Source organism: Triticum aestivum, chromosome 4A (genome assembly GCF_018294505.1).
Source record: "Triticum aestivum cultivar Chinese Spring chromosome 4A, IWGSC CS RefSeq v2.1, whole genome shotgun sequence".
In the NCBI taxonomy this organism is placed as follows: domain Eukaryota; kingdom Viridiplantae; phylum Streptophyta; class Magnoliopsida; order Poales; family Poaceae; genus Triticum; species Triticum aestivum.
In genome coordinates this window covers 634,720,584-634,746,940 of record NC_057803.1, presented here as the reverse complement: position 1 = coordinate 634,746,940, position 26,357 = coordinate 634,720,584, and the positions used below count along the sequence as shown (strand labels likewise).

The following is a 26,357-nucleotide window of genomic DNA, read 5'->3' as shown; positions in this document are numbered from 1 at the left end:
TTAAGTGTGTGCCAAACTCGTGACTCAAGTATTCTCCTCCATGATCTGATCGCAGGAACTTGATTTTCCTGTCACATTGATTCTCAACCTCACTCTGAAATTCTTTGAACTTTTCAAAGGTCTCAGACTTGTGTTTCATTAAGTAGACATACCCATATCTACTCAAGTCATCAGTGAGGGTGAGAACATAACGATAGCCACCGCGAGCCTCAACACTCATTGGACCGCACACATCAGTATGTATGATTTCCAATAAGTTGGTTGCTCGCTCCATTGTTCCTGAGAACGGAGTCTTGGTCATTTTACCCATGAGGCATGGTTCGCACGTGTCAAATGATTCGTAATCAAGAGACTCTAAAATTCCATCAGCATGGAGCTTCTTCATGCGTTTGACACCTATGTGACCAAGGCGGCAGTGCCACAAGTATGTGGGACTATCATTATCAATGTTACATCTTTTGGTACTCACACTATGAACATGTGTAGCATTACGCTCAAGATTCATTAAGATTAAACCATTCACCATCGGAGCATGACCATAAAACATATCTCTCATATAAATAGAACAACCATTATTCTCGGATTTAAATGAGTAGCCATCTCGTATTAAACGAGATCCTGATACAATGTTCATGCTCAAAGCTGGTACTAAATAACAATTATTGAGGTTTAAAACTAATCCTGTAGGTAAATGAAGAGGCAGCGTGCCGACGGCGATCACATCGACCTTGGAACCATTCCGGACGCGCATCGTCACCTCGTCCTTCGCCAGTCTCCGCTTATTCCGCAGCTCCTGCTTTGAGTTACAAATGTGAGCAACTGCACCAGTATCAAATACCCAGGAGCTACTACGAGTACTGGTAAGGTACACATCAATTACATGTATATCACATATACCTTTCGTTTTGCCGGCCTTCTTGTCCACTAAGTATTTGGGGCAGTTCCGCTTCCAGTGACCACTTTCCTTGCAATAAAAGCACTCAGTCTCGGGCTTGGGGTCCATTCTTTGGCTTCTTCCCGGCAGCTTGCTTGCCGGGCACGGCAACTCCCTTGCCTTACTTCTTGAAAGCTTTCTTACCCTTGCCCTTCTTGAACTTAGTGGTCTTATTCACCATCAACACTTGATGTTCCTTTTTGACTTCTACCTCTGCTGATTTCAGCATTGCAAATACTTCAGGAATGGTCTTTTCCATCCCCTGCATATTGAAGTTCATCACAAAGCTCTTGTAGCTCGGTGGAAGCGACTGAAGGATTCTGTCAATGACCGCGTCATCCGGGAGATTAACTCCCAGCTGAGTCAAGCGGTTATGCAACCTAGACATAGTGAGTATGTGCTCACTGACAGAACTGTTTTCCTCCATCTTACAGCTGAAGAACTTGTCGGAGACTTGATATCTCTCGACCCGGGCATGAGCTTGGAAAACCATTTTCAGCTCCTCGAACATCTCATATGCTCCGTGTCTCTCAAAATGCTTTTGGAGCCCCGGCTCTACGCTGTAAAGCATGCCGCACTGAACGAGGGAGTAGTCATCGGTACGTACCTGCCAAGCGTTCATAACGTCTTGTTCTGCAGGGAGAATAGGTGCGTCACCCAGCGGTGCTTGTAGGACATAATCTTTCTTGGCAGCTATGAGGATGATCCTGAGGTTCCGGACCCAGTCCGTGTAGTTGTTGCCATCATCTTTCAGCTTGGTTTTCTCTAGGAACGCGTTGAAGTTGAGGACTACGTTGGCCATTTGATCTACAAGACATATTGTAAAATATTTAGACTAACTTCATGATAATTAAGTTCATCTAATCAAATTATTCAATGAACTCCCACTTAGATAGACATCCCTCCTGTAATCTAAGTATAACATGATCCGAGTTAACTAGGCCATGTCCGATCATCACGTAAGACGGACTAGTCAACATCGGTGAACATCTTCATGTTGATCGTATCTTCTATACGACTCATGCTCGACCTTTCGGTCTTCTGTGTTCCAAGGCCATGTCTGTACATGCTAGGCTCGTCAAGTCAACCTAAGTGTTTGCATGTGTAAATCTGTCTTACACCCGTTGTATGTGAACGTTAGAATCTATCACAGCCGATCATCATGTGGTGCTTCGAAACAACGAACTGTCGCAACGGTGCACAGTTAGGGGGAACACTTTCTTGAAATTATTATGAGGGATCATCTTATTTACTACCGTCGTTCTAAGTAAACAAGATGCAAAAACATGATAAACATCTCATGCAATCAAATAATAATAGTGACATGATATGGCCAATATCACATAGCTCCTTTGATCTCCATCTTGAGGCTCCATGATCATCTTGTCACCGGCATGACACCATGATCTCCATCATCATGATCTCCATCATCGTGTCTCCATGAAGTTGCTCGCCAACTATTACTTCTACTACTATGGCTAACACATTTAGCAATAAAGTAAAGTAATTTACATGGCGTTTCTCAATGACACGCAGGCCATACAAAAATAAAGACAACTCCTATGGCTCCTGCCGGTTGTCATACTCATCGACATGCAAGTCGTGATTCCTATTACAATAGCATGAACATCTCATACATCACATATATATCATTCATCATTCATCACAACTTTGGCCATATCATATCACAAAGCACTTGCTGCAAAACAAGTTAGACGTCCTCTAATTGTTGTTGCATGTTTTACGTGGCTGAAGTAGGGTTCTAGCAAGAACGTTTTCTTACCTACGTGAAAGCCACAACGTGATTTGTCAACTTCTATTTACCCTTCATAAGGACCCTTTTCATCGAATCCGCTCCAACTAAAGTGGGAGAGACAGACACCCGCCAGCCACCTTATGCAACTAGTGCATGTTAGTCGGTGGAACCGGTCTCACGTAAGCGTACGTGTAAGTTTGGTTCGGGCCGCTTCATCCCACAATACCGTTGAAGCAAGATAAGACTAGTAGCGGCAAGAAAGTTGACAACATCAACACCCACAACAAATTGTGTTCTACTCGTGCAAGAGAACTACGCATAGACCTAGCTCATGATGCCACTGTTGGGGAATGTTGCAGAAAACAAAAAATTTCCTACGGTTTCACCAAGATCCATCTAGGAGTTCATCTAGCAACGAGTGATCGGATTGCATCTACATACCTTTGTAGATCACGCGCGGAAGCGTTCAAAGAACGGGGATGAGGAAGGTGTACTCGACGTGATCCAAATCACCGGAGATCCTAGCGCCGAACGGACGGCACCTCCGCGTTTAACACACGTATGGTCAGCGTGACGTCTCCTTCTTCTTGATCCAGCAAGGGGCAAGGAGAGGTTGAGGAAGATGGCTCCAGCAGCAGCACGACGGCGTGGTGGTGATGGAGCTGCAGTACTCTGGCAGGGCTTCGCCAATCACTATGGAGGAGGAGGAGGTGTTGGAGAGGGAGAGGGAGGCACCAAAGGCAAGGGTGAGAGGTCCTCCCTTCCCCCCACTATATATAGGGGGCCTAGGGGGGCGGCGGCCCTAGGAGATGCAATCTCCTAGGGGGGCGGCGGCCAAGGGAGGAATCCCTCCTCCCCAAGGCACCTAGGAGGTGCCTTCCCCTTCTAGGACTCTTCCTTTAGGGTTTCCCCCACCCTAGGCGCATGGGCCCTAGGGGGAAGTGGCGCCCCAACCCACTTTGGGCTGGATCCCTTCCCACTTCAGCCCATGGGGCCCTCCAGGATAGGTGGCCCCACCCGGTGGACCCCCGGGACCCTTCCGGTGGTCCCGGTACAATACCGGTGACCCCGAAACTTGTCCCGATGGCCGAAATAGCACTTCCTATATATAATTCTTTACCTCCGGACCATTCCGGAACTCCTCGTGACGTCCGGGATCTCATCCGGGACTCCGAACAACATTCGGGTTACTGCATATACTTATCCCTACAACCCTAGCGTCACCGAACCTTAAGTGTGTACACCCTACGGGTTCGGGAGACATGTAGACATGACCGAGATCGCTCTCCGGTAAATAACCAACAGCGGGATCTGGATACCCATGTTGGTTCCCACATGCTCCTCGATGATCTCATCGGATGAACCACGATGTCGAGGATTCAAGCAACCCCGTATACAATTCCCTTCGTCAATCGGTATGTTACTTGCCCGAGATTCGATCGTCGGTATCCCAATACCTCGTTCAATGTCGTTACCGGCAAGTCACTTTAATCATACCGTAATGCATGATCCCGTGACCAGACACTTGGTCACACTGAGCTCATAATGATGATGCATTACCGAGTGGGCCCAGTGATACCTCTCCGTCATACGGAGTGACAAATCCCAGTCTTGATCCGTGTCAACTCAACAGACACTTTTGGAGATACCCGTAGTATACCTTTATAGTCACCCAGTTACGTTTTGACGTTTGGTACACCAAAAGCACTCCTACGGTATCCGGGAGTTACACGATCTCATGGTCTAAGGAAAAGATACTTGACATTGGAAGACTCTAGCAAATGAACTATACGATCTTGTGCTATGTTTAGGATTGGGTCTTGTCCATCACATCATTCTCCTAATGATGTGATCTCGTTATCAATGACATCCAATGCCCATAGTCAGGAAACCATGACTATCTATTGATCAACGAGCTAGTCAACTAGAGGCTTACTAGGGACATGTTGGTGTCTATTATTCACACATGTATTACGATTTCCGGATAACACAGTTATAGCATGAATAAAGACAATTATCATGAACAAGGAAATATAATAATAATCCTTTTATTATTGCCTCTAGGGCATATTTCCAACACCATCTTCACAGATGGTCTTCAGTCTTCTCCTATCATTTCTGGGATACCTGATGTCAACTCTTTCCTGACAGCTATACTCTTTTATAGCTTTCCTCAATAACTGAATAGTACCAAAGGTGTGACCAACTTGGAAGCTTGGTTTACTCTAGTCTTATTCTCTGAAAGATTTGAAATCCAGCTTCACATAATCTTCAACAGAATCAGGCAAATACATGTCCCCATCTTCAGTAGGATCATCAGGTTCTTCTTGGGCTACTTTACCTTTCTCATACTCAACATTTATGTCAAACAAGTCATCATACCCATCTGGCAGATCAATGTCCGAGTCAAAAAGCTATGGATTGTAATCCTCATATGAAGAATGAATTCCTACACCATCAACTGCATCTGCTACATCCATGTTTAGAACTCTACAGATTTTTGTCCCCTATAGTGAAACTGAAATGTATGGACATACTCTCCTAGTTAAGGTGGTCCGGGTATGTACTCCTCCGCTGACTCTTCCACACTGTCTGATAGTGCATCTTCAATTTGACCTTGCTCTGCCTCATCCTCTTGATCTTGCTCAGCCTGCTCCACTTGACTTGCTCAGCCTGCTCCTCTTGCTATTGCTCTGCCTGCTCTTCTGGCACATGCTCCTGCTTTGCTCTAATGCCACTGAATTTGACCACTTGAGGTTCTTCATCATCAAAATGAATAAGAATATGAGAAACAAATGATGTCATGCTCTCATCATGATCAAGAAATAACTAAAAGAACTTAGTCCCATTAAGAGTACAATCATTCATGTTCTCTGTCATAGTATTTTCCCCTATCTTAATCACTCTTAATCCATGCTTACACACTATCAATCTAGGAACACACTAGTATACCCTAATCTATCCCTCAAACTCATACCCCATTTATGCATTGAACTACCAACAATAGTAGGTTCCCAATTATCTATGTCGCAGTAATCAAACCAAATGGAAATGGCCTTTGTGGTAACCCCTGTGCTTGCCTGCACAAAGGAAATAGCCACCATGTATGACCTCAACAGAGAAGTGGTTGTTTAGGGGTCCTAAAAAAGCAAAGCGACAATGTTCAGACACACAAAATTCAGACAGGTTTAGACAATACTAAATTCAAACAACTGCAGACAAGTTATTGGACCAAAAGCATGGTTTTTTGGACCTCCACTAAATAAATATATGATCATTCATGTCCAAAAGCATGGATTTTGGGCGCATCTCACAAACACAAGGGCATCTAATAAACAAAAGGCCATATGATCAACACAAGGGCACCAAGCAAATAGTAAAGCAAACATTTTGGCCTATTTAACAAGATATGGGCTTACCCTAGGATTTCACCACAACATGCCTCTAATTTCACGTGCAAACCCCCCATGTAACCATATTGTAGCTCTGCCACTAATTTGAATGCCATGGCTAAAACCCTACCATGCAAACCCCTCAATCCATGGCAAAAAGGGAGAAGGAGCCTATACCCTAACACACATGTGCAATTGAATCCTACCCGTAGTCATTCCCAGAGAAGAAAGAGACGGATCAAGCATAGGAGGAGGCGGCGGTGATGACGTACCGTGCAAGGGCCGTGACGTATCAGGCAGACGTCGCGTGGAGTGAGGGGAACGTCACAAAGGCCCCTCCCAAACGGCGCAGACGGCGGCGGCTCGGCATTGGACAAAGAGCTCATGGCACCGTAGCCAGACTCGCTCCCGCCGACAAGGTCCAGGTGACCACCTCGACAACGACGAAGAAACAGGGAGGAGGAGAGCAAGGGGGAGTGTCGGTGCAAAACCGGCGGATCTCGGGTAGGGGGTCCTGAACTGTGCGTCTAGGCCGATGGTAATAGGAGGCAGGGGACACGAAGTTTTACCCAGGTTCGGGCCCTCTTGATGGAGGTAAAACCCTATGTCCTGCTTGATTAATATTGATGATATGGGTAGTATAAGAGTAGATCTACCACGAGATCGGAGAGGCTAAACCCTAGAAGCTACCCTATGGTATGATTGTATGTTGTGATTGTTGTCCTACGGACTAAAACCCCTATTCAAGAATTCATCCGATTAACCAGTTAACTTGCCAATTAATCCCTACTCATAGGGTCCCCGAGTAGCCGGTTACTCGATAAATCATCCGATTAATTGATTAAATGGCTGATTAACTTGCCGATTAGCCTATTAATCCCCTACTCACCTGCCAACCGAGCAGATACCAGTTAACGATTTCCTCAACAATGACTAAAACCCTTCGGTTTATATAGGCACCGGAGAGGGTTAGGGTTACACAAGGTCGGTTACAAAGGAGGAGATATCCATATACGTATTGCCTAGCTTGCCTTCCACGCCAAGTAGAGTCCCATCCGGACACGAGACGAAGTCTTCAATCTTGTATCTTCACAGTCTAACAGTCCGGCCAATGGAGATAGTTCGGCTGTCCGGAGACCCCCTAATCCAGGACTCCCTCAGTAGCCCCTGAACCAGGCTTCAATGATGATGAGTCCGGCGCGCAATATTGTCTTCGGCATTGCAAGGCGGGTTCCTTCTCTGAATACATCACGGAAGAACTTGAATACGAGGATAGTGTCCAACCCTGCAAAATAAATTCCACATCCCACCGCAGAGAGAATAATTTTTCCGCAGATCTAATTTGCTGGCTTGTTTTGGCAGCATGACGTTATGTCATGGCCTGGTGATTATTCGAACCGTTTCTTTTAACTAGCTCCACACATAACGCGAGGCGGTTTCTTGTCACGTCTTGCCGAAGCGGAGATCGTGTTCCCCTAATTACGGGATTCTCATTAATGCGGTCGTGGGTAACCCAACCATGTCTAGGACTCCTAGATTATAGGCAAGTCCCAAACGGCTATGGAGAGGACGCTTGATATTCACCCTCTTTATAAGGGGACAAGGCTTTCGCTTTTTCCCTCTCGTGCTCAATCAAACCCTTCCCCCGCCTTGAGTTCTAACACCCAAAGCCCAGGTTAGGTGCTCCGGACCTTCAACCATGTCCGGATCCAGCCTTCAAGGCCGATGGACGCCATCCTCCGTTACGAAAGAGGACATTAAGAAGTTGAGGGAGGCCAGATACCTGACCACCGAGGTTTCGCATCGGCTACCTGCTCGAGGGCAGATCATCCCTACTCCCGGACCCAACGAGAACATTGTGTTCATCTCCCATTTCCTCCGAGGTCTAGGCCTCACTTTGGATCCTTTCGTCAGGGGTTTGATGTTCTATTACGGGCTAGATTTCCACGATCTAGCTCTGGACTCCTTTCTCCACATCACGACATTTATTGTCGTGTGTGAGGCCTTCCTCCGCGTTACCCTCACTTCGGCCTGTGGCTCAAGACCTTTGAAGTAAAGCCGAAGATGATCGAGGGGCAACATGCAGCGTGCGGAGGTGCATCAATAGGCAAGATGGCAGGAGCTCCATGGCCGACAGGTTCCTTTCCAGAGGTGTCTGAATTATGGCAACGGGAGTGGTTTTACGTCACGGCTCCCAGAAGTGCCAAGTGGGTGGCTGCCCCCGCTTTCCGCTCGGGCCCCCCACCACAACTAATGTCATGGATTAGCAGGGGTCTGAGCTGGGGTCCAGCCAAGGACGTGCCTATACTGCAAAGCCGCATCCGAGATCTCTTCGAGGGAGATTTATTTTGGTTGCGGTAATACAAGTTATGCTGGTTCGTCAAGTCCAGCCTTGCAAACGCCGGCCCCTTCGCTTGTGGGAGTTCAACCCAGAGGGACCACATGCCGTTCAGAGTTTCCTCGGCCTGACGCACGAGGAGATGTACAAGTCATTCTTCGGACCTCAAGTGGAATGTCCAGATATTACCGAGGACGTGGGCCTGAGCAGTAACCGCACCGCCGAACAAGTAAGAAATCCTCTAGCCGAACACACTGTCTTTTATTCGAAGTTATTTCTGAGAGTTCACTTTTTGACCAGGACTGGTTAACAAATGCGAAGATGATTCGGTGTTTGGCCCCCCTCCCCGAGGGTTTGGAAAATCCGGTATTGGATAAGATGCTCGAGGTCGCACCTTGCCCAGAGCCCTTGACGGAAGATACCGGGGGGAATAATACGGGCAGACGCGGGCCCCTATCGCTGCTCATTCCAACCGAGGGAACGAGCGTCTCCATGAAGGAGGACGATCGGGGGAGGAAAAGGACTGCTTTCGAGGATCCGGAAGCCGAAGCCTCCAAATGGGAGAAGAAGTCTCCCACAGAGGGTCCTGCTTTGGCGGGGTGCTTTTGCCACACAAAGTCCGCGGGGGGATCAGCCCTCCAACGAGTCGTAAGTGATCCAAAAATATTTTAATAGTAAGGGTATGCTATCTCTTTCCTCTGAGAAAATAACCACCGCATATATCTTGCAGTTCGGGCCTTAGCCCCTCTCAAATGAGCTCGTCTTCGGGGGATCTTCTTCGAGAGATGATGGAGAGCGAAACGCCTCCCCCGGACTCCTCCGCTCCAGAAGCGGGCGACCCCGAAGTGTCGTCGCGGAGGGCCTCTCCGGATCCGGTGAGGCCAGAAGGTAATCCCGTAGACCCCCGAAGTCCCCAGTGTCCGGCTCCCGAAGAGAGCATACAAAAGAGTCCGGCACCGCCTGGTGTGTGGTCGGACGTTCTGAGGGAGTTGGTGGGGCGAGCGGCCATCTCAGAAGAGCACCGTATGCTGATGGGTACGGTGATGGAGAGAATCTCGTCCGCTGAAAGCGGATTACATGAAGCCTTTATGAGTCTACTAACAGGCTTTGAGGTATGTGAGATAATATGTGACAGTACTGCACATGTTAGGTGTGCCCTGTGTAGATAGTAGCCCCTGAGACTCTGGTTGTCGTCGAGAACGGCGGCGAACAGAGGATCATATTCCCAGACAATAACCAGACTGCCCCTATGTGCAGGTGGTGGAAGCTCCGGTGGCTAGCCGGACTAGTGAGTTTGCCAAATTAAAACGGCAACTAGATGCGGCAGATGCCGACATCGAGCTTGTTAACAAGAGGCTTGACGAGGCACATGGTAAGTGTTATTATCCGGTGAACGCCACATAGTAAGAGCAGCATAATGCCAGTATCTTTAATATGTTGTGACTGCAGATGGAGCTGCCACCGTGGAAGCCTTGCGGGCGGAACTGGCCCGAGCCAAGGAACAAGCGAGGATTAGTAATGCGGCTGCTTTAAAGGCGGCCGAAGAGTTGAAAGCCGAGAAGGCCGCACATTGCGAGAGCCAAGAGAATATGGCCAAGATGGCCATAGAATTAAAAGACACTGTCGACCGTTGCCGGGTCCTTGAAAAAGAAAACCAAGCGAAGGCAACGAACCTTGAGAAGGCCGCGGCGGCGGACAAAGACACCCGTTCTGCTATGAGAGCGAAGAAGGAGGAGCTGCGGGAAGCCGGGGATATTGCGGCTGGGAAACCCTTCATGTTACGGAGGAAGTTCGGAGATCCACGATATGCTCCTCTGGATCGGCTGTGGAGTTCTGCAGATGCGTATATGGATTTGGCGGCGAGCGCTGCCGATGCGGCCAAGTACTTCCAAGGTTAGACAGATCGTGAAGTGGACAAGCTGTTCTGGACACAATTCCACGTTCCAGAGCGTCCTCTTTCATTGACTGACCAGCTAGCCGAATGGGCCGAACTGAACAGGTTGTCCGGACTCGCCATGAGGTCTGGTGTGGATCAGCTATGGCCGGAAAGGCCAAAGCCGAACAACTATTTCAGCTTAGTGCAACAGTTCCTTGATGCGGTGCCGCGCATTAATGTGATGAAGAGGTCGGCGTGCATAGAAGGCTCGTGGATGGCCCTTGCCCGTGTTAAAGCATACTGGGCGGAGATGGACGCTACTACTGTTGCGGCGCGGGGTTCAGCCATAGGCTGGGTGGCTGCCGAGCACTATTTCGAGGAGGTTCTCGAGGGTGCTTGTTTGATAGAGGCCCAGTGCTCAAAAAATATTATGTTTGAGTGATATGTATTCTCATTGTAAGCACAATGCTTTTTATGAAGTTTTTATAAGGTTATGTTTATACTTTTGCCTGAAAGTAGTATGATGCCTCATGTGCGGCCATTTATGTATATATGTGTATAACCTGAAAGATTGCAGCCGTCGGCTTCAACCCCCACACATATAATGCGGAGGTGCTTGCAAAAAATGCGTGTTCACACTTAACCCAACGTCTTGGTCCTATTAAGGAGGTGATAGCGTAGCGAGCGAGGCAACCGGACTATAATGCTTTAACTCTTTCACTTAGCCATAGGAGTTTGACAGTGGGGCTACTAGATAGCCCTTGGTGGCTCCGCACTCTCCCGATCGCGGGGTGCGTACATGCCTGGCCGGAAAACGACCCTTCGTTAAGGCGGAGGAATTCTAACATTTCGATAGGTCACCGAGTGGTTGACTAGTCTCACGCTATATCATGACAGTCAGGTTGGATGTTGTGATTGCTGTCCTACGGACTAAAACCCTTCGGTTTATATAGGCATCGGAGAGGGTTAGGGTTGCACAAGGTCGGTTACATAGGAGGAGATATCCATATACGTATTGCCTAGCTTGCCTTTCACGCCAAGTAAAGTCCCATCCGGACACGAGACGAAATCTTCAATCTTGTATCTTCACAGTCTAACAGTCCGGCCAATGGAGATAGTCCGACTGTCCGGAGACCCCATAATCCAGGACTCCCTCAGGGAGAGAGTGATGGAGAAAAGGGGTGTGGTCTGGTCGCTAGGGTTTTAGTGTTGTCGATTTTGCAAAAGAAAACCTCGAATGACTAAGTAATACAGTAGTATTGTTCCGACGATGTGTGCCGTCAACGCGAGGTGGATCAAGTGGACCGGTGCCAAATCAGCACATATGTACATAAAATCGTATTTGGGGCCGTAGGTTAGTCCCTTGGACAATATTTGAGGTATTTCGAAATACAGATACTACAGTGAGCTGCGGCGCAAGTTTAGTGACGGTGGGTGAGATTTTCTCTTTAAAACTATGGTTCGAAGTACAACCACGACACACTAAGCTTGCCGTGAGCACAAAGTTCATGGCGTAAACGTGTGTCCATCACTCACTCGGCGGCTTCACTGACGAGTGGGCCCCAGCACGAGCTCACATTAGTAGTCTCTCCGTCCTCGGGCCTCGTCTCGTTTCGACATCCACCTTCCTGTTTACTGCCTCACAAATCTCAAACCCTACCTCGCTAGCTATCTCTCCAGATCCCGACCTCCGGTCGCTCTCCGCCCCTCCCCGGCCGCCATGCGGATCCGCAGGTCCGCCTCCCGCCTGCTGGGCTCTACCGCCGCCGCTGCTGCCTCCTCCTGCCCGAAGCCGGAGCCGCCCCGATTCGAGCTCCCCCGATTGGAGCCGCCCCCGCCCCCGCCGCCAGCCCCAGCCAACGAATCCGGCGCCGGGTCCGTGGGGCCCAAGACCTCCTCCTGCGGGGAGCCCTGCTGCGAGCTCAGCCGGTCGCCATGGGACCTCATGGCCCATCTCGACCTCTCGGATCCCCAGGTAATTTCGTCACCACCCCACCCCCACCCCTCGCCCCTTGCTCCGTCCTCTCCTGCCTGGCCGCGTATTGCGCATTCCCGCGCCGCTGTGTAGCAGCTAGCATGCCCCCCTCGCTCTCCTCCGCGGAGGTTCCCTTTCGGTCTGGGGCATGTTTCTAGGGTTCCGCGCCCCGCGCGCGCGTGGAGCCGCGTCGAGGTCTAGCCGCCTAGGGCGCGTCAGTTAGCTCCCTTGCGGTAGTCTCTGACCGGCTCGCGGCAGCGCGGCGGCTAATCGGGCTGCAAGGTCCTCCGTCGGTCGCGAGCCCTACCTACCCGTCCGGCCGTCCGCCCCCCATTTCAGTTCAGCAATAGCAGTAGCCGCTAGCTCTCTTTTCGTTGGTTGACGTGTATTTCCCGAATTACCATCTCATTCAGGTGGAGAAGCTCTTCGTGGAGACTTGCTTCATGAGTGTTTCCTGGCGAGGTAGCTGGCTCTTCCCATCAAGTATTACCATGCCTACTGGCTCCATCAAGGAGGAAGACTTGGCCGTAGATATGGTTGACGGGGTCATCTTGAAACTGCACAAAGCTGCGGAAAAGATGGAGAGCATGAAGAATCAGAGCAAGCACAAGACAAATAAGGGGCTCAAAGTGAAGAAAGGAGCGTGGACGTGCAGAAAGAATGACGGCAAGAGGTGGTGCTGCCGGCGGCCTGTGAGTGAGCCCAACTCCTACTGCTCGTACCACTCAGATCAGAAGCTCCCCGTCGGCGGCAAACCACGTAGGAAGAGGACAGACATCGACCTAGGCGAGGGGTTCTACTACTATGCGGGGTTCGGCCCCGGCACCAAGAGGCGCCGGACGTCAAGCAGCGACAGCGTGCCGGAACCTCCACTGCGTGCTGAACCACTGAAAGAGGAGGCACCAGACGAAATGCAACTTGATTTTAGTGCAGGTCAGGTACAGGCAGCGAATGAATCAGACCATCAAGTGGTGCTACCGCCATCAGCAGACATTGTCGACGAGCCTGGCACCGCTGGGATGTCGGCCTGTGACAAGGCGAGCAGTGATGATGACGTGCCGGAACCTCCACTGGCTGCTGAACCACCCAAAGAGGAGCCACAGCCCGAAATGCAACTAAATTTCAGTGCAGGTCAGGCACAAGCTGATGACTCAGACCATCAAGAAACACCGGCATCAGTACGTGTGGTCGACAAGTCTGCGCGCAAAGACGGCACCGCTGGGATCGCTGGCTGGGATGAGGAGAGCAGCGATGACGAAGCGCTTGGCTGCAATGACGAACAACCTCACGACATCACCAAGAGGAAGAGCGCTCTCAAGAAGAGGTGGAGGAAGCCTGTGAAAGCCCGGTCGCTCAAATCACTGATGATGTCGTAGTGCCTGACTCTCATTGGTTTAGTAGTTAGCTCAGCTTAGTCTGCTCCAGTTTTGGTGCTGAGTTGCAAGGTACACAAACTGTTTGTAGCATCTTTTGTGTGTGTGGATTGTACTGTTTTGATGCGTTTGGTTGAAGGTGTCGTATGAATGGGTTGGGACCGTTCAATTTTTTTGGGATTGAACCATTCAATTCATGTGTTTGGCTGAATATAAGTGGTGAGCTAATTATTTAGGACGGGACCACCAGTCATGCTCACATAGTCATGCATGCAAAGGGTGGCCATTTGATTCGACCGATTTGGTTGGGTGGAACGGTTCAGCATCTTCATGGCATATTCTCTTTTTTTTGCTCGAACCATTCATGTGCTTTATAACCAAACATGCTTATTTTCTGAACGATCCCAACCCATTCATGACCGCCCTTGCAACCAAACGCATTGGGCGTGCTGGCCCTTAGATCGAACTAAATTAATTTCTTAAAAGGTGTCGTTTAATATTCTTCATGGGATGAGATGCAGCCACTGTTTTTTTGCTGGTGATTCAATTGGCTGCTGCGTCGAGTGGATGCCCCTAATTCAGTTCAGCAGTGCGTGCCTGAATGTACTACAATACATACAGGTTACCTGCTTATATACCCGATCTCCCAATTGATGCGTGACTGCTAGCTCCTGAATGTACAATTAAACTGTCAATGGAGCTAGCTTATACGTAGTACCTTTTCTGAACTGTGGCGCCAGAGCTTCTGCTAGTACTTGTAAAAATAGTCAACGAACCAAGTGGTTTTGTTGCGCTTCACCTACGTGGACGTAAGGCACTGAATTCACAATGTTTGCATCACCCTTACTACATCTCGCCCTCTTAAGAAGAATGAAAACTAAATCTTTGTACCGTGCTTGAAAAGTACTGCCACAGGCAGCTCCCAACACTTGGTATACGTCCTGTTGGCTGGCGGCACCAACAGCATTCACTGCAAAAGAACATCTTGGATTTTCTGTGATTTATTCCATCCATTTAGGCAATGTTCTTGTAGTAGGAGACAATGTTTCTGTCGACTAGTGTGTGGTGACTTCGTGCTTCTCAGTCTCTTCATACGTTCTTCATGTTGGTTGCTTCTTTTTTGCGAATGGCTGAAAGTTTGGGTGGCGTCAGCTCTTTCACGTTGCAAAATTTTGCAGCAAATACTTTTTTCCCTTTTGTTAAAGACCCTTTCGCCCAAAAAATTGGTTATAGTTTGGAAATCATCAAGAGCTCTGTTGGGTTCACCCAAAGAATGGATTGTCATAGATTTTCTTTCTTTACAAGATCAGTAGCAACAAGGCACGCAACCCTGCACGAAGCTACCCTTGAATGGAGAAATGGCCGGCATTGCCCCCGCTGGACACCCAAAATGGCAGGGATGCCGATGCCAGCTCTCTTGCGCAGGTAAGCGAACTGCCAGCGATGAAGGTGTATCCATTGACGTCCTTCTTTTCGACTTACTTCCCGGTGCTGGTCGCGGCTAGGTGGATGTGATTTTGAACAATGCTGTCTGCGGCTGACGAATGCCATCATCTTGGCGTCGTTTCTTGCCGCGTGGTTGTCCTCATAGACGATTTGTTCATAGACGTGGGTGACTTGGTCGATCCTGCTGGACGAGGCGCTGTGCAGCGAGCGCGACCTCGGGGTGGGTGTTCTCTGCCACATCCAGTGATAGCCGCAGGGCCACTAGCGCATCGAAGAGGTCGTCGCCGCCAAGGCCTTCGAGGGAGGTCGGTAACGCCAAAGCTGTGCGCGTGGGTTGCAGCCGTGCAGCGAGGTCCTCCGCCAGATTTGTGACAATGGCGAACCTGTCAAACACCCCAACTATAGCCTGCTCGAACCAGGGGACAAAATTGGCGTCCAAGGCACATTTGATCGTGCCAGCCACCAGTACCGTTCGTAGGCGATCCTGTTGGAAATATCAACACTTTTTGATTAGACTAATCCATGAGTAAATAGTAAGCATGGAAATTACGATATGCAATTCGTACTGATACCTAAAAATGTGAGCACATAGAGTACATAAAAGCAAAACATCTATGAACACAAGTTTTACGACTAGCACATGAAGAAGTAAACAAGGGATGAACATGTCGTACTCTCCGATACAGGCCAATGCGGCGGCGGCAACAGCAGCCTCGGCATCGTCCACGGCCTTTTTATTGGCAGCGGCGTCTTCGACCATGGTGTCAATGCAGATGAAGTAGTGGAAGCAGAGGAGGACGGAGACAAGGACGGATCGAGAGCTGCTGCGTCGAGACGTTCCTCAAAAACCTTATTGCCGTTCTCCCGAGCAGGATCTCGAATGACAAGGTTCCGGAGGCACCTGCTCGCCTAACCAACCGTGCACCGGTTGCCGGGATGGGATCGCCGGAAGCAGCACAGAGAGAGGAACAGTAGATGACGGCTATGGTTATGCGGGAGGGAGTGATTGAGTTAGAGTTCACTCCACAGGCCAACGCCTCCTTATATAGGCCGTTGGGTAGATGGGCCTAGGCTTAGGCCCATGATCAAGTCCGCAAACAGTCCATGGTACAATGTCTCGAGCAGTGGTACTTCCATTAGCGATTCGTTAATTAATCCACAATGAATTAACCATTCTTGACCGGCAAAAATAAGGCTCGGCTCGGTTCATTCTTGCAACCCGTGGCACGCGCGTGTCGTGACGAGGCGAGGCGTGGCGGGTGGCGGAGGAGGAGTGCGCGTGTACAACGTTCCTCTTCCCAAAGTTCCAATGGCATATGGTAGAGCAACCCTTATAAAGGGTCTCACTCTTACTTCTGTAGCAGTATGATACTAAACTTCCCACCACTTGCCATGCGCCTAAATGGGCCTTAGAGATTAACCAGGGATTATTGTCTTATATGGGCCAAAGCCCATCTATAATCCAACAATCCCACACCAGATCTCAAGGCACATATATTTGCCAACTGTTCCAAATGATGTTTTGATATACCATTTTTTAGTGAACACTGTTAAGTTGAACTTTCACCTAGAGCGACCGGATTAAACTTCTTCACAACTGAACAATAGACTATGCCTTGAATTGTCAGTTTAGCATGCAAAGTATATCTCACAATGTACGACATACTATTCATCTAATGTTATAAACTACTCCATCCGTTCACAAATACTTGTTCTAGAAATGGTTGTATCTAGAATTATTTTAGTTATAGATACATCCATTTTATCCATTTCTAAGACAAGTATTTCCAAACGGAGGGAGTATTTCTCTAAATAACAGTTATGTTGCTTACATGCTTCCCTGCACTTCCTGCTACTTGTTACTTTGCCTAAGAACCCATATATTCATTTTTGGTGTCCTTTCTTTACCATGCATTCCTTGGAAGAACTAGGTCTCTAGCACCATGCATTCCTTGGCATGATTGAAGCACATGGGCGTAGATAAAGTATCATTAAAAATCGCATCCTTGACTTTATTAGTTGGTCTTTATTATTGCCAACCGAAGCATAGAGAACAACTTTTGTTGCATCATTGGGGAGGTTAAAATAAGGAGACATAGTTTGATCAACAAATTTACTTTGATTTGAAAGGACATAGAGAAGACTTATATTCTAAATCCTACATTCCCTCCACCGCTCTTGCGAGTGGTATACAACTCCCATGACACACTCTCTCGTGACCTCCCATCCCTGCATTAACATTGCTCCTGCCACCGCTACCTCCACCGCTTCCCTTAGCCATCCATATGGCTCCTCACCGATGTAGATCTACAATACCAGTATCTCCCCCTTCCTTGCGCGGCAGGAGTTGGAGCCGCCTCAGATGCCACTCCCCTTCATTTGCAGCTGATTTGTTTGATGTCGTGGGAGGTACTAAAGGCGATGAGAGTGCAGCAGTTGGAGAGGGCTGCAAGACTTCACGATGATGCCTTCTCGTGGACTGAATGCGTGCGAGAGTGGAAGGAGGCACTGCATGTGAAGGAGGAAGACCCGATCTAGAGATTTAGAAGGGAGAGTTATGCTCATGTCTGTTAAGATCAATAGGATCGAGAGAAGGAAGGCAGATCTGCTTTGAGGGCACAACTTCTGAGAGGGCATGGATGTTGCAGTCCCCTCCTTTGACACTGATGGGTTTCATCCTCTAGGGGAAGTAGGAGGCAAATTCAAGGATCCTCATCGCTAGGCGAGGTGGGAATGCATCGTGGTTCTGTCTCCGGGTTGTGTTTTGCCTCTTCCAAAACCAATTGATCACCTGCCTTTTTTGTCATTAGAACCTGCAAGGTATTGATGGGATTATGCAGCTTGCCTGGCGCCAGAGTTGCCGTGCCATTTACTCGTGGGAAGAAGCCAGATGTCTCATTAGATGTTCCTAAAAAAAGGGTGCTAGATTCCTCCAATGCAAGTCTCTATGGCCATGGAGGCAGAGATGCACATGAATCCCTTGATGGTGTTCGACGAGGGGGCTGATTTTGGATTTTGGGGCTGATTAGGAGTATCGAAATCCTTATTTGGTCACCTTTGGGGATGCGTTGAATCGTGCTAAGAAGCAAGATGGGAAGAACAAGTTGAAGAAGAAAATATTGAGATTGGATGTTGTTGCAAGAAATCTGAAACGCAAATGGGCTCAAATTCCTTAGAGGTTGGTGACATCGGATTTTAGGTATGTGAGCTCCGTTCCAAGTCGTAGATCTGCCCCTGTTCCGTTTCCCTATTGTACTTCAGTTGGTAACACTAGTCCATGGTTTCAAATTGTTCAAGGGAAACCGGTCGAAGTAGGTGTTGGCCCTGATCCTCTTTGGTTGTCCATGGAACGGGGATGATGAGTTCGACGTTCGGTAGTTGCTGGACTAGCCGCTCGCCACTGGACCGCCCACATGAAAAGCTAAGGATTCTGGAAATGATTTTTTTCTAAGGGAGGAATTTTTTGTTTCAATTCACACTTTCGGCTATACAGGGTTTGGTGGGTGCGGGGAATTGGCCTTGTTTTGTAAAGGGACAAAGAGGCCTTAGGGTGGTCTAGAGTTAGGAGGCCTGCTATTTCATCGACCCCTAACCCTATTTCGCAGTAATTCTATCATCTCTCACCTCTGGTATTGTTCCTCCGCAGATACTAGGGATCCGGGTAGTTTGAGTTCAGCTATGGGAGATCATTTTGGTCCTGAGCATAGGGGTGGAAGTAGATGTGGTGGAGGTGGAAGGAATCCTAATTTTGGTAACAATTTCCAACACGAGCAGTTCTATCAGAATCAGTTGTTTTCTTTTAGGTCGCCGTCAAGGTATTATCAAGGAAACAACTACCAGAATAACCAGTACCCGCGTAGGAATGTCAATTTCAGTGACTGGAGTTTTGATGTTGAAACCGGAGTGACTCAATACCCGTGCAGGCCGCCTATGCAGAATAATAACCCCTCTAGCTGCAACATATCAATAGAAGACACATGTGGTTTATTCAGTGCAATCTGCACCAAGTGGAGATAACACAAAGGGAGGGGTGGCAGCAGTGATGTGGATGTTCAGTCTTCGTAGGCAAATTCTGCTGGCGCGGCCTCGGTGGGAGGCCCTACGATTCCTCAACCATCTGGAGAGAAGGTACTTGTGGCTGATAAAATTATTTTCTCAGATATGGGGCTAAGGGCCATGCATCCAAAGCTTGTGATGCAGAAGTGAAGTGTTTGAATTGCAACAAAGAGACATATTTTTAATTTTTGTGCCTGGCTTCACCAAAAAAACCGCAGCTACGCTAGTTGGTTTTGGAGGGGAAGGTCTAGTTGTGTTGTTGCAGAACATGCAAAATATTTGAGTTCTTGAATGTAGAGTGTGGCAATTGCTCTGGTTCATCTGAGAGAGGAGTGTGATTCCGACATCAATGCTGACATGCTTGTCAGGAGCTTAGCAAAATCTATCCCTTGAGATGGGATTGGATGACCAAAAATGTCTCAGATGTGGTTTTTTTCCGTCAACTTGCTGTTGGCTGCTAGGATTAGTGAGGCTGTTGTGTATGATTGGGTGCCTTTGAAAGGTGGGAATGTTATGGTAATTGTTAAACTGTGGAATGATGATTCATTCGCCATGGGTGAGCTGGCTATTGTCTACGTAAGAGCTAAAGGAGTGCCTAAGAGTGAAGAATTTTCATGGGCTTTATAAGATTGGTTCATTGATTGGTTTGAGAGGGTAATTGGATATGGTGACTACGTAGGAACCTGGCCTGGTCAGACCAAAAAAGGTTGTGGTAAATCATCAGAAAATACCTATATGGACTATGCTTACTACACCAAATCTTCTAGTCTACAAAATTATCTTTGAACTTGAAATGGTTGTAGATGAGGATGGTCTAAGAGTGAGGATGAATTATCTTAAGGGTATGAAGATTTGACGGATATAAGAAATTGGAAGAGGCTGACAGAGATCCAAAAAGAACTAAAACCAGTGGTGATGAGGTGGTAGTTAGCCACATTTGTGCATGTACAAGAACTAAGTGAGCAAAGGGCTAATCCACTAAAAGAACAAGATGAGGCAGATCTGCTTATGTATAAATCAAAGAACTTGGCATCTAAAAAATGTGGAAAGAATTATGTATATGGTTCTATTTCTATTAATGAAGGGGGACTTCTAGGAATACTAACAATGAAAAATTAAAGATTTTCGAAGTTGATCCACAGGATGGTGGGGAAAGTTCTCAGTTTCATAGTTAGGGGGCTAAATTGGGGATTAAGCTGAGTGATGATCAAAATGACATGACTAGTATTGACAATAAAGGAGGGGATTTGGGTGGCCAAAGATACAGTGGAAGGATTGCTTCCAAGAATATGGATGATATACTTTTGCAGGACAGGTCCATGTCTTTGGCTAGAGCCAAAAACTTGGGCTACTCGAAAGGTATGTTTTCTGAGGTTTCTGATTTACATCCTGATAATGTAAAGTTGATAGATATGGCAGTTTAATAGGGGTGGGTTTACAAGTTTCTCTTTATATGGTGGATTATAATCTGAATCTTATTAATTCTATTGAAAAAGCTAGGATGGAGATATTTTTTGCAAGCAAAACAGAATTATCTCTTATTCCAATGGAAACTAAGATCTTATATCCGGAGGATGTAGAATCAATTCTATTGGAACTATTACACATGTGCAAAGAAAGGGATGATGATTCTGATCCCATGGAAAGGTTTTCTTATGTTATGGCTAGGTATAGAAAGGGTGTATTTATTGCAAACAATACTCATTTTGAGGCTGTTGTGGTTAAAACAGCAGTAAAGACTGTGTTGAGAAAGAAAAGGAAAAAAATAAATCCTTGTGATTTCGGTACTTTTCTTCTGCCAAATTGTTGAGGGCTGACTTGGAATTGTAGGGGGCTTGGGGATGTTGAGAAAAAACTTCATTGGGGAAAAATCAATAAAATTAATTTTACACCAATGAAATTGTCTAGCATAAATGGTCAAGAATCTTTTGACAGGTCTTCTCTACCTTCCAAAGGTAGGTCTGGAGGTAGTTTAGTAGGCATTAATAATGTCACTTTGGTTAAGGATGATGTGGAATTTGGTGAAATTAAATGCTAGGAATGTGGTAGATGGTTTCTATTGGGGCTTGCTTATTATTTATGGAGATGATCAACATGTTGGGAAATCTAAGTTCTTGGCTAAGCTTGTCCATTTGCTTAAAACTCTAGGAATCCTTTGCTAATTGGTGGACATTTTAATATGACAAGGAAAGCTAGTGATTAAAAAACCGAGCGTTATAATAAATGTAGTATTCTTTTTAATTCAACAATTTCTCATGGGAAATGATGGAATTACCTCTAGCTGGTAGAAAGTACACCTGGTCTAACAATCATAAGGACCCCACTTATGCTTTATTGGACAAGGTTCTGGTTTCTCCATCTTGGGAGGAAAAATTCCCACTTGTCTTGTTAATGCTTTAACTAGGGGTCTGTCAGACCACACACCTCTCTTCATATCATCTCAGGAGCTACCTAAGAAACCTTATATTTTGAAAGTTGAGAATTTTTTGCTTTCAACGGCCTGACCAGATGAGTTAGTGAGGAAACTATTGAGTAAACAATATCTTGGTGCTTCCCTTATTAAGATATGACAACTGAGAGCTAGAGCTCTGAGGTAAGCCTTGAAAGGTTGGAATTGGAATGTGGATGCAGTTTACAGTAGGCATAAAAAGCCCCTTGCTGAGGAAATTGACAAATTGGATAAACTGGAAGAAATTAGTTGTTTAAATTCTGAGGACATGCTCTGTATGCAGAACTGTTAGAGGGATTTGAAAATTATTTTGAAAGAAGAGGAGATTAAATGGCTTAAGAGATCTCATTAAAATGAAATGTTTGATGTGGACTCAAACTCAAAACACTACCATGCTAAGGCAAATGGTAGGCATAGGAAAAACAAAATCTTAAAATTAGTATATGGTGAGGGGCTGATTGAAGGTCAGGATAATCTTAAGGATTATATCACTAGTTTAAAAAAAACCATTTTGGTTAACCAGAGATGCCATTCTTATCTATGCATCATACTAGGGTAGAGGTTTTGAATGCGGAAGAACAAAAATTCCTTACTAGAAGGTTCTCCCTAGATCAACTCAAAGAAGCTATTTTGGGGATGGAGAATAATAGAGTTGTTGATCTTGATGGTTTTAATATTGAATTCTACCAACATTTTTGGAGATACTTAAAACGGATCTGTTTGCTCTTTTGGAAGAATTTTATGATAATAATTCACATATTGATAGGCTTAACTATGGGGTGATTTCTTTATTGCCTAAAGGGAGTGATGCTGACAGAAATCAGAAATATCGGCTCCAATTTGTTTATTACTTAATGTTGTTTTCAAAATATTCACTAGGATTTGGTGAATAGATTGATAGATATTATTAAATGTGTGATTTGGGCCTCTCAGATTGCCTTTCCAAAAGGGTAGATACATTATGGAAGCAGTCCTAGTTTTACATCAAACTATTAATTCTTTGCCTATAAAAATCTTCATCATTCGTTTTTAAAAATGATTTTGAAATAGCTTTTGACAAAGTTAAATGGCCTTTTCTTCTTCAAACTTTAAAAATGAAAAAAAATCCCCGATAAATAGAATGACTGGATGATGAAAACCATTTCTGGTGGAAAAGTTGCAGTTAATGTACATGGAGAGATGGCCCCTTATTTTAGAACTCATCAGGGTTTGAGGCAGGGGATCCCATGTCACCCGTTCCTGTGTGGATGTTCATCATTGTTAATTGTTCTCTCTCTAGTGTGCCATTGTTCATGCTTTCCTTTTTTGATCATCCCAAAGGGGTTAAAAAGAAGTATGATTGGCCTAGAGCTAGTTTCTTGTGGAGTGGAGAAAAGAAAAATAGAAATATCACCCGGTGACTTGCCGCATAGTTTTCTAGCAAGAGAACTAGGTGGCTTGGGGGTGCTAGATTGAGAACTAATGAATGTTACTTTGTTGGCAAAGTGGGCTTGGAAATTCTTTAATGAGCAAGGTTTGTGGCAAAAAATGTTGCGGGACAAATACATTGGTATGTTAGGACAGGTGCAGCTAAATCAGGGGGATTCTCATTTTTGGCATGGTTTGTTAAAAATAAAAGATCTCTTCTTGTCTTGTCGCAAATCCTTTGTGGTGAATGGGAAGAAAACAAGCATCTGGGAAGATAGATGGTTGGGGAATGAAAATTTGTCTCTAACTTTTCCTAGATTGCATAGTATATCACAAGAACATAACATCACAGTCCATGATGCTTTGTTCATGATACTTTGTCTCAAAAACTTGTGACCTTAAGTTTGAGAAGATCTTTAGTGGGAGAAAAAGAAGAGCAATTCTATAATCTAGTGGTTTTGTGTGATAATGTTTCCTTGTCTGATTTTAAGGACAAACTCCAATGCCAGACCCCAAACATACGTTCGCTTTGTCCGAATTTTGTCCGTTTCAGTCGGGAAAATGGACAGCTGTGTCCGGTCTTGGGCGTCCGCCTGCTGGTGCACCCAAACGGCGGCCACATCACAAGTTGTCCGGATTGGACTTTGGAAATATAAAACCTAGCCACACATTTAAAAAGATATAATAAACTTAATTAAACATTACAATAAACTTAAAACAATTTAAACAAGTCCTGGCCGCACATTTTAATCTAAATTAAAATTAATAAACATAAAAAAGATAACTTTGATGCCGTCGCTGTCTTTTCATCATCAACCATGGTTACCGCGGTGGCCGCCAAAGGTGGGTTGGCGGCCCTTGCGGTGGCTGCCTGATCAGAAGCGCCTGCACCACCTCTTCCTGTGGCGAGGATGGTGGCCACACGTCAGCGCCCACCCACGCAGGCAACACAGACATTAGCTCTGGCATGTGCTACTTGTGAGCTGCATTGGGATTTTCCCCAAAGAGGAGGGGGGATGCAGTATAGTAGAGATAAGTATTTCCCTCGGTGAGAACCAAGGTTTATCGAACCAGTAGAAGAATCACACAAATCCGCATGAAACAGCACCTGCACACACAAAAGGAAATATTTGTACCCAACGCGGGCAAGAGGGTTGTCAATTCCCTTGAACTTGTTAATTCTAAGGATCAAATCTCGTAGTGGTAGATAGATAAATTGCAAAACAAAATAAAAGAAATAAAATTGCAGCAATGGAATTTTGGATTTTTGTATGTGATTAATGTAGACCCGGGGGCCATAGTTTTCACTAGATGCTTCTCTCTCGAACACATCGCATACGGTGGATAAACAAATTACTGTTGGGCAATTTGATAGAAAAGTGCATAGTTATGACAATATTCAAGGCGATGATCACGTATATAGGCATCACGTCTGAGACAAGTAGACCGACTGCTGCCTGCATCTACTACTATTACTCCACCCATTGACCGCTATCCTGCATGCATCCAGGGTATTAAGTTAATAAAAATAGAGTAACACCTTAAGCAAGATGACATGATGTAGACAAAGTAAACCCAATCAATATGAATAAACCTCGTAATTTTACTCTTAATGGAAACAATATAAATACATGTCTTGTCCCCTTCTGTCACTGGGATATAAAGCACCGCAAGATTGAACCCATTACGAAGCACCTCTCCCGCTGAAGATAAATCAATCTAGTTGGCAAAACAAGCGGATAGATCAGAGAGAAATACAAAGCTATATAAATCATGCATAATAAATATCAAAAAAGACTCAGTTAATTCTCATGAATATTCAGATATAAACCAACAATTCATCGAATCCCAACAAACACACTGCAAAAGAAGATTACATCGGATAGAACTCCAAGAACACCGAAGAGAACATGGTATTGAAGATCAAAGAGAGAGAAAAAGCCATCTAGATCTACTAGCTATGGACCCATAGGTCTGTGGTGAACTACTCACGCATCATCGGAAGGCATTAAGGATGATGTAGAAGAGCATTAAGGATGATGTAGAAGCCCTCTGTGATCGGTTCCCCCCTCCAACAGAGTACCAGAAAAGGCCTCCAGATGGGATCGCAGAAGAACACAAGCTTACGGCTGCAGAAAAAGTGTTTCGGGTGGCTCTCTTTTGGTTTGGGAATATTTCAGAATTTATAGGCTTGGAATTAGGTCAAATGGAGCTGCATGTAGCCTACAAGCTCAGGGGGGCGTCCCTCGAGCTTGTGGCTCTCTCGTATCTCGTTTGCTCACCTCCTGAAGCTTCTACGGTCCCTTCTGGTCTAGAAAAAATTAATCCAAAGATTTATTTTCCATTTGGAATTTGTTTGAAATTGATTTTCTGAAAAGCCAAAAACATGCACTGGGCACTGGCTTAATAGGTTAGTCCCATATAATGCATCCAAGATTGATAATATAATAGCATGTAACAGTAAAAAAATTATAGATATGTCGGAGACATATCAGCGTGCACGGTACCGTGTCTGTCCATGTCCAGGACTAGCCACCAATGCCGTGAAGGATGGCTCAGCGGCAGCTCTTCCTTGACATCCTCCGTGGCCTCGTCCTTCACCTGGAGCTCCGGGGGGGGGGGGGTGGCAACATCGCCTGTAGTAGAGAGGTCCAGCATCTCGTCGAGCCCCTCCCATTGGGCATGGTCGTGCTCCTGGACGGAGTCCTCGAGCATGCGCCTGTAGAACTCCCTCGTCCACCTCGACGGTCATGGAAGGTGGTGGTAGCGGGAACGGTGAGGGGGCGGCGTTGGATTGAGCTGGCACACTAGTGCACGGCCGTGTGACCTGGACGGGCTAAGAGTGCACACGCAGCTTGCAGAGCGCGCCCGTGGTGGGCTATGAGCACAACCGACAAAGTACGACTACCGCCACAGGTCGTGCTCATCTCGGAACCACGTGTCCCAGAAAGGCGAGTCTATGGTGTGCCTGACGTCATTGATGAGGTCGGGCAGCAGGCCGGCGTGGCGGTGGTTGATCTCCTTATGGCGAGCACGACCGCTCATCGGGATCAGAGGGACAGGCACCCGATCTGCCGAGAGGTGCTAGTAGTTGTGGAGGTGCACGTAGCAACATGATAGTGGCGTGCCTGTCTCCCAATACCTCTAGCAGATCTCGGTCTTCAAGTACGGCCATTGGCAAAGCGGGGCCGCTGGCTAGGAGATGTTGAATGCCGAAGGAGGTGGAGGAGGGGTGGACACTAGTGCAGAACCGGGCAATAGCACCGGTTCGTAAGGGCCTTTAGTGCCGGTTCGGTAACCGGCACTAAATTGTAGGCACTAAAGCCCCCCCCCTTAGTACCGGTTCAGCACGAAC

At 46.7% G+C, this 26,357-nt stretch overlaps 1 protein-coding gene across 1 annotated transcript; it reads left to right on the top strand.

Annotated features, from left to right (window-relative positions):
* The first annotated feature begins 11,897 nt into the window (after nucleotides 1–11,897).
* Nucleotides 11,898–13,877, top strand: LOC123082790 (uncharacterized). The gene is made up of 2 exons (XM_044505036.1): nucleotides 11,898–12,271; nucleotides 12,685–13,877. The coding sequence occupies exons 1-2, from the start codon at nucleotides 12,017–12,019 to the stop codon at nucleotides 13,645–13,647; spliced, it is 1,218 nt and encodes a 405-aa protein (XP_044360971.1). The 5' UTR covers nucleotides 11,898–12,016; the 3' UTR covers nucleotides 13,648–13,877.
* Nucleotides 13,878–26,357: the final 12,480 nt, after the last annotated feature.

Coding starts and splice junctions, on each gene's coding strand:
- LOC123082790 (XM_044505036.1), top strand. CDS start 12,017: ATGCGGATCCGCAGGTCCGCCTCCCGCCTGCTGGGCTCTACCGCCGCC. Junction 12,272..12,684: donor TCGACCTCTCGGATCCCCAG/GTAATTTCGTCA, acceptor CATCTCATTCAG/GTGGAGAAGCTCTTCGTGGA.